At 36.2% G+C, this 21,057-nt stretch overlaps 1 protein-coding gene across 12 annotated transcripts in view; it reads right to left on the reverse strand.

The window, feature by feature from the left end:
- The window catches only part of PHF3 (PHD finger protein 3), a 50,970-nt gene that overhangs the window by 17,637 nt on the left and 12,276 nt on the right, over window positions 1-21,057 (reverse strand). For 5 of the 12 annotated variants that reach the window (XM_030007190.2, XM_030007198.2, XM_030007191.2 and 2 more), the window contains 3 exons: window positions 15,412-15,573; window positions 12,353-14,174; window positions 1,272-1,599 (listed from right to left, as the gene is read on the reverse strand). In XM_030007190.2, the coding sequence (XP_029863050.1) occupies window positions 1,272-1,599; window positions 12,353-14,174; window positions 15,412-15,573 (2,312 nt within the window). Of the gene's footprint in view, window positions 1-1,271; window positions 1,600-1,713; window positions 5,221-12,352; window positions 14,175-15,411; window positions 15,574-15,834; window positions 15,909-16,136; window positions 16,293-17,783; window positions 17,803-20,982; window position 21,057 lie in introns of those variants that run through there. The other 7 variants (XM_030007196.2, XM_041122029.1, XM_041122028.1 and 4 more) reach the window with 5 other exon arrangements.

Below are 21,057 nucleotides of genomic sequence, written 5' to 3' on the forward strand. Positions count from 1 at the left end.
GAAAGCACACGTAAACCAAAATTAAACAGAACAGCTTACATGTCAGAATTACAATGCTACTACTCAGAAATACGACAAAAAGGGTTACTGATGATGAAGTTATGACAAATACAATGCTATGTACTAAAAGACTCTAACAAATCGTAATAAAAACATCTCACTACTCTTGCAAATTATGCTTTGGTTAGTAAAATGAGACACAAAGACAGTAGAAAGGCCCTAATTAAAATGTTAGGCATTTTCTTCTACATACAATCTGAAGCTAAAACAATCAAAACTAAAATGCTGTTTTCATATGGTTTTACAGATATTTAAAAGATCTACAGTTTATATCATACAGCAAATCGACAGCATTGTGGTTTAACCCCAGCCAGCAACTAAGCACCACGCAGCCGCTCACTCACTGCCCCCCCCGCAGTGGGATGGGGCAGAAAAATCGGGAAAAGAAGTAAAACTCATGGGTTGAGATAAGAACAGTTTAATAGAATGGAAAAGAAGAAACTAATAATGATAATGATAACACTAATAAAATGACAGCAGTAATAATAAAAGGATTGAAATGTACAAATGATGCACAGTGCAATTGCTCACCACCTGCCGATCAACACCCAGTTAGTCCCCAGGCGGTGATCCCCATGCCCCCACTCCCCCCAGTTTATATACTGGGCATGATGTCACACGGTATGGAATACCCCTTTGGCCAGTTTGGGTCCTCTGTCCTGGCTGTGTCCCCTCCCAACTCCTTGTGCCCCTCCAGCTTTCTCGCTGGCTGGGCATGAGAAGCTGAAAAATCCTTGACTTTAGACTAAACACTACTTGGCAACAACTGAAAACATCAGTGTGTTATCCACATTCTTCTCATACTGAACTCAACACATAGCACTGTACCAGCTACTAGGAAGACAATTAACTCTACCCCAGCTGAAACCAGGACAGACAGATTTATCAGACAGTCCTGTAAAAGTGTTTAGAAATCTGCAAGACAAATGCAAAAAGTTCTTCACCATTTCTATATACACCTATATGTATATACACACACACGCATATGACATGCGCGTAATCCTGCTCAATGTAAGAGGAGTTTAGCAGTAACATCTCAAAAGAGTCAAGCCAGTTAGAAAATGAAGAAACTCTGAAAATAATAATGGAGAAGTTTTAAGTTAGATTCACAAAAATGTTTGAAACGTGGTGTTTTAAATGGCAGGAGGTTAGGAGGAAACTCCTTCTACCCCCAATAATTAACAGAACTTTAAGCATTAAATTAGACTCACCCGTCTGAAGATTTTGACTTTGTGCTTCCCAGCATCCTCTGTTTGCTTTGTTTTTTCAGTTGGTACATTTAGATTACAAGTAGGTGTTTGCTTCGACATGCCCAGTTTTTCACACTCCATTGCTTTGTCTTCTCTATGGATTTCAAGTTTCACTTGAGTATCTGGTACACTTTGATCAAAACACTCCATTTTTTTGTCTTCTTCAGCACAGCATTTCACACACACATATTCTTTATCTTCTTCACCCATCTGCTGCGCTTGAGAAAGACTCAGTCCAACACAATCACCATGAAACCAATCATCACATCTACCACAGCCTACCATAAACCTGAAAACAAAGTAAGACATAAGTCAGCGTATAGACTACGAAAGAAGATACAGAAACTTCAGCAGAATGTACCATACTTGTTCTGTTTTGTGCATCTCAACAATTCGTTCTTACCTGGTAACTGAGTTTCTTTGTAGCTTTACATCCATCCCCAGCCTTACGACATGGTATAATCTTCCCGAGAAATTTTTTTTTGACCTTTTTGCCTTTTGCAGTAGTCCAAGAGACTATCATAACCTCATTGTATTTCTGTAACCTGCCCCAAAATCCTACTAACAGGATTTTTTCAGACTAGTATTAAAAAAAAAAAGATAGGAATCTAAACCAAAAAAAACCCAACCCCCAAAATACCACCACCAAAGCCAGTAAACTTATGTTTGAAAGGACTTGAAAATTTTCTTGCAAGATCGTATTATCCTTGCTTTCCTTCAAATATGATCATCATCCTTACAGCAGACATGTATCAACAACTGCAATCTTCCACAGCAGTAAGAGAGATGTTTAAGCATTTTGACAAATATGACAAGCGCAGAAACATCAAGCTATATAGTTGGTATTTTACATCACATTCCTTAGACCATTATTACTGAATTATTTCCAGAAATTTGCTTTTTATTCTCATTACTGGTGAAGATGGAGCCAGGAATTTGGCTGCCAACTACATCTGTCTAGCTTGCAGTGACTGGTTTGGTTGTTTTAAATAAGGTACATGCCACTTCTGTGTTGCTCAGCTCTTTCATTCAGAGCTCACAGTTATTTAAAGGATGTTTCAACACCAATATGAGTATCATTTAAAGGACACCTTTCATTTCAGAGTCACTTCAACTGCTTCATTATTTTAAAAGTAAAAGTAACTTTAGGTACAGATAGTATTTTCAAAGTGTTGTAAAGATCACTTGGTCTAAAATAAAGCCATAATTTCTGACTATTTTGTGGAAGCGTTTTGAAAACTTCCTTAGTTGTCACTAGTATCTAACTGCACTATTTGGGAACAATGTGGGATTTCAAAGTTACACAGGTTAAACACCTCAATAAATCTATTGCAGGAGACTTACATGATAGTAATTATTGTTTACAATCCTTTCTTACAATAATGAACCTGGTATCATTACTAAAGAACTGCTTTCAAATGATGTAGATCTCCTGTGTTATCCACTTACATTCCCCTTCCCCTTTTGTATCTTCTGGCTTTGTTTTTGTTTTATACTTATATAAACTATATTATATATGTTGTCTGGATGAAGAAAATCCAGAAAGACTGCAAGTGTGTTATAAAAACTGTGAGTTCTTTGTTAATACTGAAAAATTATTTACTGAATTACTTCCATAGAAGACAGACCTGATTTTAAAAGTAATTCATGAAATGCTGGTTGGTTCAGCAATGTATTCAACAAGCTAAATACACTGACCTGCAAACCCTGTTTCTTTAAATCTAATATCCTATAAATCTTTTGTAAGACGATTTTAAGGAAAATGATTCCTAACTTTTGTAAGTTCCTATTCAGGCTAGGATCTGCTATCTGCTGACTTACCTACTTGGCAAAACCATCTAAATATTGCAAAACATGCTTAGAGGAACTCTCATTCTCCAGAACTGTAAGTGAACACTCCAGATGGCTTGATGCAGGTATTGTATTCAAGAACTACTGGTATCTCAAAGATGGAAATTCTTACTGTCTAACAGCAGATGTTTGAAACAAGAGAAGAACAGAAGAAAATATTGTGGCTTCATGTTCCGTCCTTGCCTACCCAAAATAAATCAGGATAAAATTCTGCTGAAGTAAATAGTCTTTTGATGCAAAATGAGTCTGAGAAGTTTTAAAGCTCCAGCAGTTTGAGAAAAAGGTCATTTCCAGTTTCACTACCCTATGATGCTGTTTGCTAGATTTTAAGAAACCACTTTTTAATCTAGTTTGTGAAGAAGACATTTCCTCATTTTTTATTTTCTTTTTTTCTGAGCTGCAAGTCCATTTATGGTATTACTTATCACTACACTAGCAAACAGTATCTGTCCGTTTAATAGTTTCAGTTAGGAACACAGAGGTTCCTTCACATTTTGTCAGTATCTCAATCTTTTCAGATCCACATTCCAGCAAAGTGAAGATACAAGAAAGGTAACATTAGGAGACAACGGCTTCTGATGGTTTTACCAGAGTAATACCAGAGCATTCATAAACACAACAGGAAAACAAGAGAGAAGCGATGGGACTTCAACACAAAGAATGATTGCTCCTTTCTGAGAACCTAGAGCCAAACACGTGATAACAAGAAATACAGCGTGAGTGCCTATTTCACAACTGCAAGGATCCACAAGAGGATGCTTTACATAGGATACATCTTGTACCACTGCAAGAAAATATCAGTAAAGCTTTGGGAACACTGAAACTGGTTACAAAAATTCCAAACATAAGATTTTCTGCAGAGCTGAAATAAGATCAAAGCATACAGTCAAGTGCTTCTTGCTTAAAGGATATTTTGGTATACTGATGAATGAATGCCTTTTGGTTAAAAATAGAAGGAAACCAAGAATACACCGTCTTGAAACCACAACTGCTACTACTTTAATTTTTATTAAAAATATATGTATTTTTTCCCCAGTTTGTAAATTCAGGCATTGGAGAATGATTTGTTAAATGAGCAAGGCAGATTGCAACCTTTAGCAACCAAAACAAAATTTTGATTAATATTTAGAAAATGGGCTAAATTTGCAGAAGAAATTAACACCAGAGACTAAAATACACAAGATGCTGCACATCTTCAAGTTTAAATTGACAGCACATGGAATTTTTCAGCTTAGCTCAAACATAGTAAGTGGGCAATAGAGATGGTGTATGATATAAGTAAAGCACCAGGATAGGCATCCAGTCTTACATCTTTATTTTCAGGTCTATCATAGAAAGTGGTACTAAAAAAAACCCTACAATGAATTCAGCTCAGGAAAGTTCATTCTTCACTAAGAATATATACCTAGATGGACAGATGTCATTCAAGTAATCTTAAAGCAAACTAATGAAGACGGAATATCCATTTGGCTTCATTCCAGTCTTCAAAAGAAGGTTTCAATTATGCTATATTTAAACACGCACAGTAAAACTTCAGAATTCAGGATTCAGAAACTAAGACTACAAAGAGAATCTGGAAATGTCCATGAAGCCTGTACTATAAAACAGAATGCAGTGTTTACAATTGTCTTGCTTAAACAAAATGGTAATAAAAATACTGGTGCTGCCTGCCTAAAAAACTCACTATTTCTACTAGTATTTTCACACTAGTCAACTGCAAGACTGCAACTTCTAAGGCTGGGAGAGAACATACTGATTTTGATATCAGTAATGTAAATAATCCTTTTTACCATAAGGCCACTTTTACATATTTATCTGTTTCACTCATCTGCACACAAAACACAATTATGATTTTTAACAGCAATTATAATTGGGTAACGGGCAATGCTCAAAGACTAAAAAGAGGAGTCAAGTGAAACTGAAGCCTGGCTTGAAGGATCAAAGATGTCCTCTTGCACAGCTGTCAGAGTTGTGACTGAAGAGGTTCTGATCTCTTGGACTATTAAAACACCAAAGTTTCTGACTGTAGATTGCTTCAAGTTTGAAGTGCAGGAGTTCTACCCATGTTGTAAGGCTGGATTGGAAGATGTAAAGCTGAAAGAGAAAGAAACATGTGTTTTAAAATATTAAATCATGCCACATTCAATAACAGAAGTGCTTTCACTGGGCTTTAATATAAAACCAAAATTTTTTTTTTTTAAGAAAAATCTAAAAATAGCTGACAGGGGACAGCAGACAGTACTATAGCTCATTAGGACCTTTGCATAGAGTATGTTATTGTTTCATTCCTTTAAAGAATCCTGTTGGTAGTCCACACATCGGCATGAAAAGATGCACCTTAAAATCAGAAAGTAATAGATGATACATAAAGAGAAAGGTAATAATTAATGCAAACCTTCCACAATCTCTCTCAGGATTTCGGAGATGTTATTTGTAGTAAATTAAATTAATCTGTTAAGATGAAAAACTCAGGCTTGGATGACTTATTTTCAAAATATACAGGCCATGTTTTAAAGTTAATTTACATACATTCAATTATGTAAAAAAAGAAAGTTTCCAGAGAAATCCATTACTATGAAATAAGATTTTTGCAAGTAAAATGGGCAGAAACCATCTTATTCATAAAACAATTGTTCATTGTAAAGCTATAATTATGAGTAAAATAAAAGACAAAAAATTGGGAGCTGTCAGAATAGTTCAGTGCGGGCCAGGGATCAGCATGTTAAGATTAATTAATAACGTAAGGTGCGTTGCCACAGAAAATCATTTACTTCAGAAATAATTGCCTCTCTTTGGTCCTTTGCATTTGTGGTACATAACATAGGGAAAACACTGCAACAGGGCTCAAATCTTAAAAAAAAGCTAAACTTAAAACTATTCGAAACACCCCCCTAACCCTGAACTCACCTAAGAGGAGTAAGACCACTCTTCATGCACTTTTTAAGGACAAGTATTTAAAGCATGTCCCACATCTGCATTTCCCCCCCCTTAATGGCACTGTTCACCAATCTTCTGTAAAACCTGCTGTAAACTTGTGTTAACATTACAACTGTGTCTCAGCTGCACTGATGCTCCAGCCCAGCCAACGTTAGAGCAGAGACGCTGCATGGAGGCGATTGTTCCTCCTTCAGCTACTCAAGGTGTTACTACTAGAGAAGGCATTCACGGCAGCTTTAGCAGAGCCTATATTCCACAACAGTGAAGTAGGATGGGCTCGATTCAAAGCTCAAGTGAAACGAACGCTTGTCAACAAAAAAACTGCACTACCTTGTCAGAGCACATATACACCAGCAGTTTCTCTTGTTTGCTTTTTGTACAAGTCTAACACAGGTGACATGATTTTTCAGGTTTTGTTCTTCTAGAAACAAGAACAACCTACTTCAAAGAAACACTATCAGCAGATCTCTTTACACGGAATTTGCATCAAAGGAAAAAGACACTACAAGATCACTCCTAAGTATTAAATTTCAGTAACCCATCTTATATGTAATTTAAGTTTCTTTTTTCCTTAAAGGCATAACTTTGTTTGTTTTTCATGTTACATGAACCTCTCCAACAAGGAAGCAAGCAGGGAGACAAGCAACCCTATGCTCTTCGAACTAAAGGTGAATGCATGAAACGTGCCCAACAACAAAACAGGAAAACCAAAATCACTGAACTTCCCAAAACCCTGAAAAAAATGGGTAAAGTACATTTCCTAACATTAATCGCAAATCTGTAACAACAACAAAAAAAATCATTAAGGGAAGCTCCATTACCAGTGGATTCTACCCACATGTTGCATCTTGCTGGATCAGGATAGTACGTTCTACAAACTGCATATATCTACACGTACTTTATAAAACTATGTATTAGACAACTCATGCTATCCATTTGCCTGATTTCCTAATGGTACTGGTATTAATAATAATCCTACCAATACTGCAGCATAGTAATATAATGCATATAAAAATCTACTAATAAAATGATATGGCTGTAAATATAAAACACAGTGGAGTCCTTCCATTCATTAATTATACATTACAATGCTATTTTGTTTATACTGTCATTCATTTTTGCTACAGCTGTGGGTGGACATGGATGACATCTTTTAATGTCGCAAGGCTTTTCACAGTCGAAGCAAGCAGTAACAGAGGCAGAAAACTTAAAAGCATCATCCATGACTCTGAATTGATGGCATCTTGCATAATCTGCAGTTTAACATACTATTCAATGAACATGTACTAGAACTAAGGCATCATAATTATTCTAATTACTGTTTCTTGTGAAGAATGTTGTCACAACAATGATTCATTTGCTGTATATGCATCCACCCTTAAAAAAACACGCACATGTAACTTAAGGGTGGTTCTAAGTTTGGAGCCTTAATCTCCTTCCTCAACCATTGTCTTTTATACTGGCTGTGCAAATTATATGATCGCCTGGTTCCAAAATAGTTTACTGAAGTATTAGCACTATTTTCAAAAAACAAATGTCCTAATAATAACCTTTACTACAGGAAAAAAAGTTTTCAGATTATTTTTTTTTAAACTTCATCCATCAGCCAAAGTAATTTTCTGTATTACAGTTATGCAGAAACTTTTTAGTGACTATGTGTATGCAAGAGGTCAGGAATACAATATCTTTGCTAAATCAACTCCTGCACTTTCCAACTAATTGCCTTTTACAATATTACTAACTTTTCCTCTATATTAAAGCAGAGTTGAAATGTGGGGAAAAAGAAGACCCTACGTAAAACTCTGGTCCTGCATCACTTAATTTTTCTGTGACCTCTGAGAAGGCCAGTTTGTGTCTGACCACACAAACTGCATGATCAAATCCCAAGCAACAACAAAACAAAAACAAACAGAAAAAAAAAAACCACAAAACAACAAGAAAAGAGAACACCCAAACTCCCCCAGCCTATTAAAAAAACCTTACTAGAACTGTAGAAATCAAAAGAGGAAGTCACCATCCACAAATTAAAGCTACAAACTTCCCTCATGATATAATGCTTTCTAAAAAATTTGCTTCAAAACAGAATATCTCAAGTTATGTACTATAAATTATTAATCAGAAACTGGTGGAACTTCTTCTATTAAACAAGACAGAGAGAAGACAAGGGAGACAATCTGCAAAACATCAGTTCGGTTTTGTCTATCTGTACAAGAAAGGAATGAGTTCAGCCCTCCAGCCTGCAGAGAAGTCAAACATCTAGAGTGAAAACTGGAGAAATCTATAGTACGAGCCCTTACAGCAGAAGGATGCATACGAGAAGAAATCTTACATTAGCAGATTTCTCAATGTCTGCAGAGCTACCGTCTTTGTCTAGCTCTATGCCAAGAAATTAAGTATTATTTTTTTCTTCAACTATCTTTAAAGATCTTCAATCTGTCTATAGGGAAATCAACTATTGTTTGTGACAAAGCTTAATATTTTCAGCATCACTTGAACTCATTTAGAAGTTGAGGTAGTAACTTCAGTCTGTACCATTTTTCTATGTGATATGCATATCCATACACATACACGTTTCATCTATAGATACAGGAATGAAAATTTATGCGTTTGATTTATGTTATTAGCTGATGAGAAAACATCTGACAGCAATATGGGAACACAACGGCAAAGTCTAATGTTGAAAGCAATACTATAGTGAGTAACAACAACAAGTCAAACTTTGCACTGAAAAAAAAAGTTTCAGATGTGCTGAAATATTAGTAAGTACAAGAAGTTACATCATAATTATCTGACTTGCCCAGAAACATAGTGTTTAGATTTTGTATGAAATTATTTCAGTTATGTTGGAAAGGTAAATCTCTGAATGGGGATCAACACAATACATCAAGCAAACAGACTAAAACAGTTTAGTCCTAAAGCCAAACATTGACTACCCACTCGCCAGGTAATTAAGATATACAAAACAGCTATGTTGGTTCCAGCTTATAAGCATCAAGACCAGCTGAAAACAGAGCATGAATAGTCATTGTTCAAAGCTCAGGTGCCAAAGAATGACAATCTATTAACAGAAAAAAACCAGGCATGCCTCTTACAAAGCCAGACACATTATAACTTGTAAACTTTTTTGATCATGCAAGTCACATGTTTTTAGAAAAGGATTCCTTCCTTCTCAGCCAAATCCACTGTATCATCTGCAGTGCAAGGTAAGCACACTTTGACTTTGCATGCAGCAAATTATCGCATGTATTTCTAAGATATTAATTGACTCCATTTGTCAGGTGCTGATTCTGAAATAAAACTGTTCTTCTATCAGGCACAGTAAGATTACTCTGGGGCTGTGAAAGGCCTACATGAGCATCCCCCTTTGGGGATTCTGTACACGAACAAAGCTGATGAAACTACCTCCACACATTATCTTCAACCTGAATCAATTTTCCAAGCTTAGTATTACATTAACAACAGGTTAGTGGCTTTGCATTTATTGTAGAGAATACAAAAAGGTTCAAGTGACTACTATTTTGCAGCCTGAATTCCAGATGTGTTTCATTAACATGACGTGCTGCAAAGCTCTTATGCACATTATTTCCCACCTGGGGGCTGGAACTGCAGTTCAACTTCTTTTTCTACAAGTAATTTGTACCACAGCATTGATAAAAATTTCCAAAGTTTAAGTAATGATAAAGCAGGATATGAAAACACATGTTGTTTCAGATCTTAGCTCTGCCTTTGATATTTGGTGAACTTACTGTCATTTCACAATATTTGAATCTCCTGTACAATGAACGGGGAAAAAAAAAGGAAACAGGCTGACCAGCTAGGCTGTTACAAAAGGAAACAAAAATTCCTTGAAAAGCAATCCACAAAGCAAATTAAAAAACCCTTATCACTGCAGTCAATTTCAATAGTTCTGATGTTCTTCCAAGTGATAAAAGTGAAATTTATCATGTTAAGCTTTTTTTTTTCTTTTGCACTGTACTGAAAATGTTTTCTTGTTCTTACACCAATAATTAAACAAGTACAAATGCCAAGGCACTCAAGATAGGAGTTTTGCTTCCTCTTGGATCTTAATGACATCAAGTGAATCTGAAAGATTTGAGTTTTTATTTGTAGCATACAACTACAAAACAAAAGTAATTTGAACAAATTAAAAGTTCATTTTTTAGAATAGTGGTAATAAAAAGTGCTGGACTGACAGTCTTAAGTCTTCTGTTGTTAAGCAAGGGGCTCAATACTGCTAGGTTCCTCACTCCACTAGCATGTCTCTGTTACTTTCTATATACAAAAACTCTGTATTTGTGTACTAAATATCTTTCTACATTTAGCCAGTCTGATCTTTTCCCATTGAAACTGCTGGTTGTGTCAACAGTTTTGTAACACAGACATATTAAAAAAAAGAAAAAGTCTTAAGACTGGCATTACAAAGTTGAGGATATCAGTAATCACCATCTGTGGCACTGTTCTAGCAGCAGAAAGAGCTGGCAATGCAAAATTGGTTTGTTGCATTTAATCCTGTATCAATGCACAGTATGTGTATCTTCTGTAGCATTACTTTGACTTCATAAACTAAAATAAGCAGGTTTAGTTCTGCCTCACTGCAGTATCTTCCCAGTACACTGGTTAGATCCACTTAGTATTAAAAATCAAGACTTTCTGAATTTTAACAAGACATTCAGAACAAGAAAACCCATAGAATGCTTAAAAAGTTAGCAAACGCACAAAGAAAAATGGGACAAGTTCAACTCAAAGCTGAATTTTTAACACATATCAAGCAGTTTAAACCCCAAATATGCATATTTTGCTTTAAAAATACCCACAGAAGCACTTTCATATCATGAAGCAGCCTTTCTGAATTTAAACAATTCACTGAAATGCAGGCTACCCATGTACTTCTACCACTGTGGTAATACACGAAATGATAAAAAACTAATTAAATGCAAGCTGCATAAAATTAAACAGTATTACAGAGGCACAAATGGTAAAGGGACAATACTAACAATAAAAGGATTTAAAAAAAATAAAAAACAAAAAAATGAAACAAAAAGAAAACAAAACCACACACAGAACTAAGTTTGAGTACCCCTTCAATGAGCCAATTCTCACCAACCAGGCAGGGCAAACCTAGCATTAAAAGACTTTTAATAGGCCACATTAATGCAATTACTATAGCTGCACAGTAAATTAATTTTATGTATTTGTTTTTCAAATATATTTGTTTTCCAAATATAATATAATAAGTCAATAAAACTCACAAGGGCTCTTCTTAGATACAAATGAATGCTATAAAAACCTCGGGCACCAAAGATCAATTGTTCCATATTTCACTCTGATATATGGAGTTCTAAAGCACACTCACTGAAAATTACTATTAAAAGTTTCTCTCACACAGGCAAAGGACTAATCAGAAACTTCTTCAATTTGAAATGGGGGGTGGGAGGGAAGGGGGGACTAGCACGTAGAACTGCAACTACCAAAAAATATTTCAATATTAAATCCAGAAAATAAGAAGTGGTAATAAAGGAATTCTTATTCTTGGATTGCTGGTTCATTAGAGGAACCCAATGGCCTTTTTCAGTTCACTTACAGTGTAGAAGAATAACTGTTGTCACAGAGGGACGTTACCAACTTCAGATGCAACTTCATTAATATATTAGGTTTAGTTAAAGGCAATTTCAGATATGCCCACATGGAAGTTTTATAGGGTTTTTTTGAGACTGATGTTCTTCCTACCCTCCCCCAACTACTTCATTACTCCTGTTACATGAAAGCCTCACAGCAATGATTATACAAATTGAAAAAAAACTCTGAATCTCTATTGGAATCACACTTCTACCAGATAAAAGTCACATGTAAACATGTATTTGATTTTTTTGGTTGATGGTGATCCTTCAACTTAAGAGGTCTCTGGAAAGAAGGAAATGGTAATCTGGAACACAGACATCTTATTTCTTTTCTATGAAAAAAAAAGTCAAGTTTAAAGTACGTATTTTAACAGCATAGCAGAATCACACATTCATCAAAAGTACTCATATAATAAAATATTTCTAGTAAAAATTTTTGGCCAAACTAGTTTCTAAAAGACAAAAAAAAAAAAGTGTGTGAGTGCAAAGGAAATTAATTGACAGTATAACAGGCAGGCTTCCATTGTAAGGCTATGCCTTTTTGGTTTGGGACCAGCGGTATGAAACATTTGATAAGAGAGGAAAAGAATTATCTTCTGAGACCAATAAATTCTTCAGACACAAAGCCACACACACCTGTTGCCATGTGGCTTTTTGCAAAAGCCACACTGCTTGTTGGGCACCCAAACATATTTGCTTTCACTAGCAGAAGTATGTTCCAAGCCTTCCCGTTTAACAGTTGAAATGTTATCTGGAATGAACAACGGAGGTTCATCAAGTGAAAGACTTTTGCTACTTCTTCTCTGGCGAGGTTGGAGATTCTTATCAATTCTTTTTGATTTGTTTTTTTCTTTATCATCCTCCTTCAGATGTTCTACAAAAGGGGGATCTTTTGTCTCTGCCTCTTCCTTTGTGGAGCTGTTTGTTTTTAGCACAGTTGCAAGCTGATGTTTCTGACCCTGGGCTTGCTTCTGACCAAGATTTGAAACATGCCCTGATAATGAGTGCACGGAGTGGTGGGTATCTTTAGAACAACTCTGATGAGTAGGAGATTTCTCACTTGCTCTTTGAATTGATGACTTCTGTACTTGCCCAGAAGCCTGGACTCGGGGTATTTTCTTCAGCATTGTATTGGTCTGCTTTTTTACAGTTATCCCTGGAACACAGCTCTTTGCTTTCAAACCCAGATCAGACTGTTTCTTCCTAATTTTGACTGGGTTATTCGGATGCTGATGACTCTCTTGCTCATCCGCATTCCGCTTCAGACTTGCTGAAGACGGACTGTGAAGACCTGAAACAGTAAGACCAGCTCTTGTTCTTGAACGCATTATTTCTTGTTGCACTGTACCTGATTTCTGTCGAGTACCTGCAGTCAGATTTTGCTTATCCTGTATTAAAGATTTACTATGCCGGGGCCTAACATTCTTTTCACATTTTGATGACATGCTAATTTGTTTATCATCCTCTTGAAATTTTGATGCCTCAGGGCCTTCTACTTTAGTACCGCTGATCTGCTGCTGTACATTTGGGCTTGTTTGGTCAGGAACAGTGTTTTCCGAAATGCTATTTCCTGGGTCAGTGTAAGTAAACTCTTTGCTTTTCAAGTCTTTATTATCAAACTCTGTACTGTCCAATAGTTTCTCGGATGAAGTTACAGTTTTCTCCACTCCCTGGTCATCATCTACAGGCTCTGTTATGCATTCCTTTACTGACAATGTATTTTCATCAGGAACTTCCACATTGTGGGAACCTAAACTACAATCAACCCCCTCTTCTACAGAGCTGGACAAATTTGAAAAGGTCTTACAAATTTCACTTGCATTCACGCAAGCACTAGATGGATCATTAGCTTTTCCAGTTACCCCACTTTCATCATGCTCTTCTGTTTTCTTCTCCAATTCCTCTGTTTTATTTTCAGTCTTTTCTTCCGAAGAAGTTTCAGAGCCCATTGAATCAATCACATCATTTGCTTCATTTTTAACTGCAGTAATTTCAGTATCTGCAGATACTGAACAAACTGACTCAACATTCCCAGATTCAGTCTTTGTTGCAACCTCTGTTATTTCCTTTGTTTCTCCAGGAGAAGGAGAACAGGCTTCTGCTAAATTAGCACAACTTAACTCTGGGGATGTTTCCTCAACTTTTGCCAGCTCAAGGGTTTCAGACTTTATTTCATTCACCTCTTCAGGACCAGGAAGACATTTTGTATTACTTTGGGATGCTGTTACTGCTGCTGCAGTTCCTTCTATCTGTCCTGATCGTCTTGTACTACGCCTAACTTCTTTAGGCTGCTCTTTCAAGGGTGCAGCAACATCTGCCTCTTTAGCTGGACTCTTCTCTTGTTTCTGTCCGGTTTTTGGAGCAGATCCACTTTTTACAGATGATTTCTTGGTATTAACAAGAGGTGCAACATTCGAACGCTTGGCTAGCGTGCTCTGTCGCAAACTCCGTACTGGTTCTAGGAAGGGAAAAAGAAAATGTCTTAGCTATACTGCATCCTGCTTTTTGCAAATACAAGACTTACCTAGAATAGGAACTGATTTAGCCTGATTTAGCTTACTGGACACAAAGTGAACTTAAAACTTAGTTGTTTACTAAACTTAAAAAAAAAAAACAAACACAAAACTAACCACCACAAAAAACCCCGAATAAAAACCCCAAACACCACCACACCACCCCCCCAGCTGTCTACTTTGAAAAGTTATAAATTACTTGCATTTCAATTTTACACTGCTGCAGTTTGGATGTAAAAACTCATTATTCTAATGGCTATGAAAGTTCTGAGTAGTATATATAAAACAGAAGTGATGACAAAAAGACAATCAAAACCTACTCTACTTTTCTTCCACTCAACAACTTCTACCTCAAGCAAAAATCGCACAAGTTATATCATGGTTAGAAGTATAGCTGTGAAGTTTACAAAGCTTTTAGAGAACACACTATATGAATCTGAGAGTCAGTCGTATTCTCACATGACATCTCTTACATTTTCTAAACAAGAAAACATTCCAGTGCCTTTTTAAAAAGCATATTCACCAGCTTTGTACCACAGGCTCTTATTTAAATTCTGACTTCCCTATTAAGTAATTTTATCTTTTTAACTCAGCCTACTCTACTAGCAGGAAAAAGCAGAGCTGTCAATAACTCCACCAGTTCAACAAGATAGAAGAACCCTAACCATAATCAATTAGCTACCACACAGAATTTAAATATTTGATTAAAATACTTATGCATATTTAGATATTTTGATGAAAGACTTTATGACTGCAGTTATTACAGCCTAGTTTAAAACAAAAAGAAAATACACAAATAAAAATAAATAGAATTAAAATTTTAATTGGAAATAAACAGACATGCTAACCTAATATTCCATGCAAATACAACATGCTTTTGTTGGTGAAGAACCACAGTGCTAATCTGATGCAGGTGAAAGGATTAAAATCTCAAAAATGAGTTTAAGGACCACACGCCATAAGGAAGACATCAAATATTTATCAAAGAGGAATTCAAGTTGAGTAGTACCCCACAGATACCGACTTCTAGCTGCAGTGTATAAAAAAGGAAGTGTCTGTACTTGAATTCACACAACCAAATAGCAAAGCTTTACTTTAAGTTTATAAATGTTGGGTGGGATGGGATTATAAAAATCTAATGGACTTCAAATGCGCAAACACACATATCTATTGAATGATCACCTTGTGCCATTAAACGTGGTGATTTTCTTGGTGATGTGAGTGACGGTTCTTCACAACGGCTCCTCAAATTCCTGTTAGGTAAAACAAGCTCATCGTCCTCAATGGTGTCGTTACCACTCTCTTTAACTCCTTCTTCATCCATAATATCATCAAGACCAATAACTGGAAAAAACAAACAAACAAGAAAGAGCCTAAAACTTAAAATGATCAAAAAATGTTGCAGCTGTAATGCTGAGCAAGACAGGGGAAGAGACAGGGAAAAATAAATAAATTGGCCATCTAAAAAAAGAAACAAGGGGGGGAAAAAAATGAAGAAAGGCAAGACAGAAAATTCCCATGTGAGGCAGTTTCAGTGTAGAAGAAGCTATCACCCAAAGCTTAAAATTTCTGTAGATAGTCCTTATAGCTTTTTGGTGGACTCACATTTTTATTGTTTTTTTGCCACAGGAAGGTCCCCAGTCTTAGAGGATCAGCTGTCCCTCACTGTCCCTTCCCACCTAAGAAAAAGTGAAGAAAGGTAAACAGCAGAAAGAGCTGATCCAGAAGTGCAAAGAGTTTAAAATCACAGTTTTCTCACAGGACACCATTTTAAAACTCAAAGTCCCACCCACATCACACATCTGCATCTGCAACCCCTTTTTGGAAGAGCATTGAGTGCAGTATGCACTAGTCTCCCAGGAGAGTCAGAGAACATTGTCTTTGTCGAACTCCTATCCTCCACTAACCTGAGAAGGATCCCAGAGGTTGCTCCTGAAAATAAGTTTCCTAACAGGCAGTCAGGCCACTGTACCAGCCATTCTCCTCACTTTCTCTAAGTTTGGCTCTGCAATGGTAGCCTCTCCTATCCCAAGATCCTACGTGTGATTACTGAATCCTGGTCCCTGTGGGATGTGAAATTTTTGAGATCAAGCCAAATACCCAAGTGATTTTACAGAACTTGTAGGAGGGTCTGACAAATACAACACAGACTCTAAACAACCAAGTATGCCTATTTTTCACTATTCAGACACCCACCTAGAAGCATTTTCAAGATAAACTAACTCATATGACAGAAATAAGGTATCTAAAAATTTCTAACAATTGCTTACTTAAAACTGATTTAAATTAATAAATTTATCTTAGAAATCAAAATAAGCAAGAAGTTAATAGAAATTTAAAATTGTTAGAATTTTTAGACTGTCTCAGAAAATCTGTCAATTCCTGCTCTGATAAGCAGGATGCTCTGCCTGATGATCTGTCTAATGTTATTGCAACTTAAAAAAAATAATGCTCTCGTGAAGGCACTACAATAATGAGCATACTTTTAGAATAACAAAAATTGGAAGTTGTAAAACACTGCTAAAGCAAAGTCAAACAGTGATGAATAATCAAGTCTATCAAGACTGTAATTCAATCCACAATCACCTGTCATGAATAATTAAGAAAAAAACCACAACCAAACAACCTGTTAATTTTAAAGTTCAAATATTAGAAAGATTTTACACAGCCTCTTAAGGAAGGCTGACCTTGGCAGCAGGTAATTGGCACTCTGGACCTCTGTAATTATATGGCCACCAGGACCTGAAAGCTTGGAGTTTCTTGAGCTGACAATTTATTGTTACTCATTTTATTTCAACCATAATTTTTAGCTACTGCATCGTATATATCAGTTTACAGGAAAAGTGTGTTTCTGGAAATTACTGGCAGGTTTTGCTTTCCAATCCACAGAGCCCCCTTAACGCCTGTGCATGTGTACATATATACACAGATATCACACAAAAGCTGCAGAGGACTGATAATACCAGTCTTACTCCACTCATCCAAATGTTCCTTAATCACTTATTTGCTATAAGCTACACACTGGGAAAAAGGACACACTGGCAAAAAGATGACATTGTAACTGCTCTGTTAGACTTTATTTTCCCTTAAACATCTAATACTGGCCATTGTCCAAAATGGAAAACTAAACGAGATGGACTCTCACCCTAACTCTGGCTGCTCATTCTTGTGTTCTCAAAGACTATGTCCTCCCAACAGCTCTGCACTTCGGTATTAGCGTTCTCATTAAAGAGTGCTCCTATGAAACATGGAAGTGGTATTCGGGAACAGACTGTGACAAAGGAGACTCCTTTCAGATCCTCTTTTGTTTCTTCAGTGTAGAACTAAGCTACTAAGGTACTGAAGACAACATGACAAATAAGAACTACTCGGACAACTTCTGAAACAGCTCTGGACCAGATTTCAGGGCTGCCATTAGAGCCTCAGGTTTTACAATGTTCTTGCTCAAGTTATTGAATTTACACACCCTCCTTTATTAATACCAAAAGGGACACATTCAGTCTACTATTGACAGACAGTTTGAAATATTAGAATTAAAGTATTTTCATACTTACAAGACTCTGTGCTGTAGCTTTAATTTTACAGAGGAATTTGAAGCACAGAATCTTGCTAATTTCAAACCACCTGAGCTATAACTCGGCTAGTACAGCCCCATGAGGCCCCCGGATGAGGAGCATTCGACACAGACCCTGCTGGGAAGAGAAAAAGTGACAGAGAATAGTAACAGATACAGAGGGGACTAGGAAATTAAATTATGAAAGAGAAGTGGAGGTAGAGAAACAGCATTGGGAGAAGTAAACCAACAAAAGCAAAACCAGACAGAACTAAAAAGAAAGAGATATAGATGATCTTAGTAATAAATATCTAAAGATTATCTCAGTAATAAATACAGAAATTAAGACAGAAGGATTAAAAGATAAAAGAAAGGAAAAAATAAAGAAATAAAACCACATCTGAATAGAAAATGTTGTACACCAGGGTACAACTGAACAAGCTGCAAATAAGGAAAATACAAATCACATTCAACATGTTCACACTGGAAGAGGCACCACTGGCCTTCAACTTAATATTTTGAGTCTCTCCATTACTTCTGTTTAAATTTCCAAAATATTGTGCTGTGCTACTGACTCATTTTTATATATGTTATACAATAATAGAATAACATACAGTAAAAATAGCTTACTTGCAAATTTAAAGTAAAATTTTCCATGCATTAAAACAAAAGCACGACCATTTTTTAGTTCTTTAGCAATGTAAAACTGAGGAAAACAAGCCTTACTTGCTACAGGGAAGGAGAAGAAAATACCCCTAAAATCACCATCAAAATCTTTGAAATTTATAAATCTTTATTTTTATTACCATAAGTCTTCCCTTGATTATCTTCAGCCAAAATTAGACAGAAATATTCAGGTTTTTGACACACTGGTCAAGGTAAATCTCAAGTGTAGAAACAAATTTATTTTTTGTAGATGTTAGCCCTGATTTTCTTTTGCTTAGCTAACCACACGGAACAGAACTCCACTGTTGTTGCTGCTTTGTGTTGTTCTAAATGTTACATCCACCTGAATCACGCTAACAGCAGGACTGAGCAAGTCCACAGCAGATTCCATATTTTAATTCTACAAGCATCACAAATTAGATGGAAACGGTTGGACGTTTTAAAATTTCTGCTATATTATATGTGGATGATAATGTAAAAACCTAACATTATGCTTCAATGAAAAGAACAGTAACAGTCTATAGCTCTAACCAACACATCTCTAGGTAAGCCTTAAGAAGAGCTAATAAACTCTAGTAAAACAATGAAGCATATATATTGATACTGAAAAAATCACTAAGTCTCGAGATTGTAAATGAAGATGGTATATTTTATATGAAAACCTTTTTCCTATTGACATTTGTGATGCATATGTTCAAGAAACAGAATTAAAAATGCTGTGTTAGAAAAAAAAATATATATTTTCAAGAGAAATGAGGTCACTGATGATATAACTTGCATAAGAAAACACCAAATTCCAACTGTTTTACCAAAGTTTTCCTGTAAGCCTGTAACCTGTTTAACTGAGAATTTGCCTGCAAGTACCTTGTACTGACTGCCCAGCGCAAGGAAAGAATCACAGTAGTACCGTGTGAAATACTAACTAAACATTTACTCCCATTCTCCATTAACCTCTAAATTGTAAAAAGGGATTTTTCCTGTCTTTAGAATAAAAACATATGAAAATCAATTAGGATTAATAAGCTTAATACAGCATGTATCTTGACAGAGGACTGAATCCCTATTTTTAAAAAAGATGGGAGTTACGTTACAGGGCTACTGATTTAAGGATTATTTAGCCACAGGAGCCTGCTATTTTGGAAATAAAGAGTAGTAAAGCACAAATTTCAACAACAAAGTAAAAACACAGCATCAAACCAAGCACTTTAAATGAAATTAAGTTATTTCATTAAGAAGAGAGCCCTTAGATGAGCTGTGTGATTTGTAAATACATGAACTGCCTTGCAAATCCTATCATAGATCCAACCTCTCTCCATCCATAAAACTGATCCAAAGGAATAGATAACTAAAGCCTTCAGGAGGACCTAAAATGGGGAAAACTGGTAGTTTGTTACCTACAAACAGAAAAGTATGCAAACCAAATATTCTCCAGGTTCTCAATAAAATACCAACATAGCAAATTTAAATTTTATGCAGGAAAGTTACTACCTTGATCACAAGACACTGTACAACTGTTCACATAGACAGCTTGGAGGAAGGAAGGCATGAAAAGGTAACAAAACTGAGAGAAATAACTAGACCCAATTTTGGGTTGCAGTCTGAAGGTTACATTCAAAATTACTTCATATGCAGGAGGAAAAATACACATACATTTAGCTTTAGTGAAAAGAGCCTGAAATGGCTAACACAGCCAGACAGGACACTAGCTAAAGGAAAGAAGTATTTGTAGTCAGAGCAACTGGATTGGCTCCAAAGATGCAGTAGGTAATCGCAATTTTAGCAGAGGTAATGCTGCTTTTAACAGTACTCATGAAAACACAGGCTAAAACTAGAAAGAACAGACAGCACTTGGGGGAAACACTTTCCCAGCAGCAATCCAGAGGGACAGGAAAAAAAGGGCAATTAAAAAGATGTCCCTAACAGTCTTTGTACAGCCTTATAGGGTCAGCCTTCCTCACCATTTATGAGAAAAACCTGATTCAATAAACATATCCATAAACTAAATAAAAGTCTGACTTTATTACGAAATCTAGAAATGGCTCCAGATGATAAGCAACTCAAATTCCATTCCCTCTATTACACGTATAATGAATCAAACTGCCCCAGTAAATGACACCCTGAAAAGCCATAGAATTTGTGATAGCTGAGAAATACCAATTTAGGATGAATGCTCGTTATTTAGTTTGCTGGCATGCAACTGGTCTGACCTGCTATGCTCGCAAGCTTATAAAATCAGTGGATAAGCTTCCAGCATGTGTTCCAGCAAGAAATAACAGAACAAAACAGAAAACCTATCACTAGGTACCATACAAAGGTGAAAAAAGGTGTTGCTCTCAAGAGTTATGTCATATCCTAAACTTCACAGTTTCCACTTCTGATCAAGGAATTGCTCAGAAAGGAAAAAAAAACCAACCCCAAACCAAAACCAAACCACCAAAACAAAACAAAAAACCACCACCCTAAAACCACTCATCCACACCCACCCACACCACCCAAACATTAAAGACACCCAAGAGCTGTTCTGCATGACCTACCCTCCTGTGTTGGTCGCTCAGATCTTGGAAGAACAGTCACCTGACCACATGGATGAACAGAAGCACAGAGACACC

This window comes from Aquila chrysaetos, chromosome 2, assembly GCF_900496995.4.
Source record: "Aquila chrysaetos chrysaetos chromosome 2, bAquChr1.4, whole genome shotgun sequence".
NCBI classification, from domain to species: Eukaryota; Metazoa; Chordata; class Aves; order Accipitriformes; family Accipitridae; genus Aquila; species Aquila chrysaetos.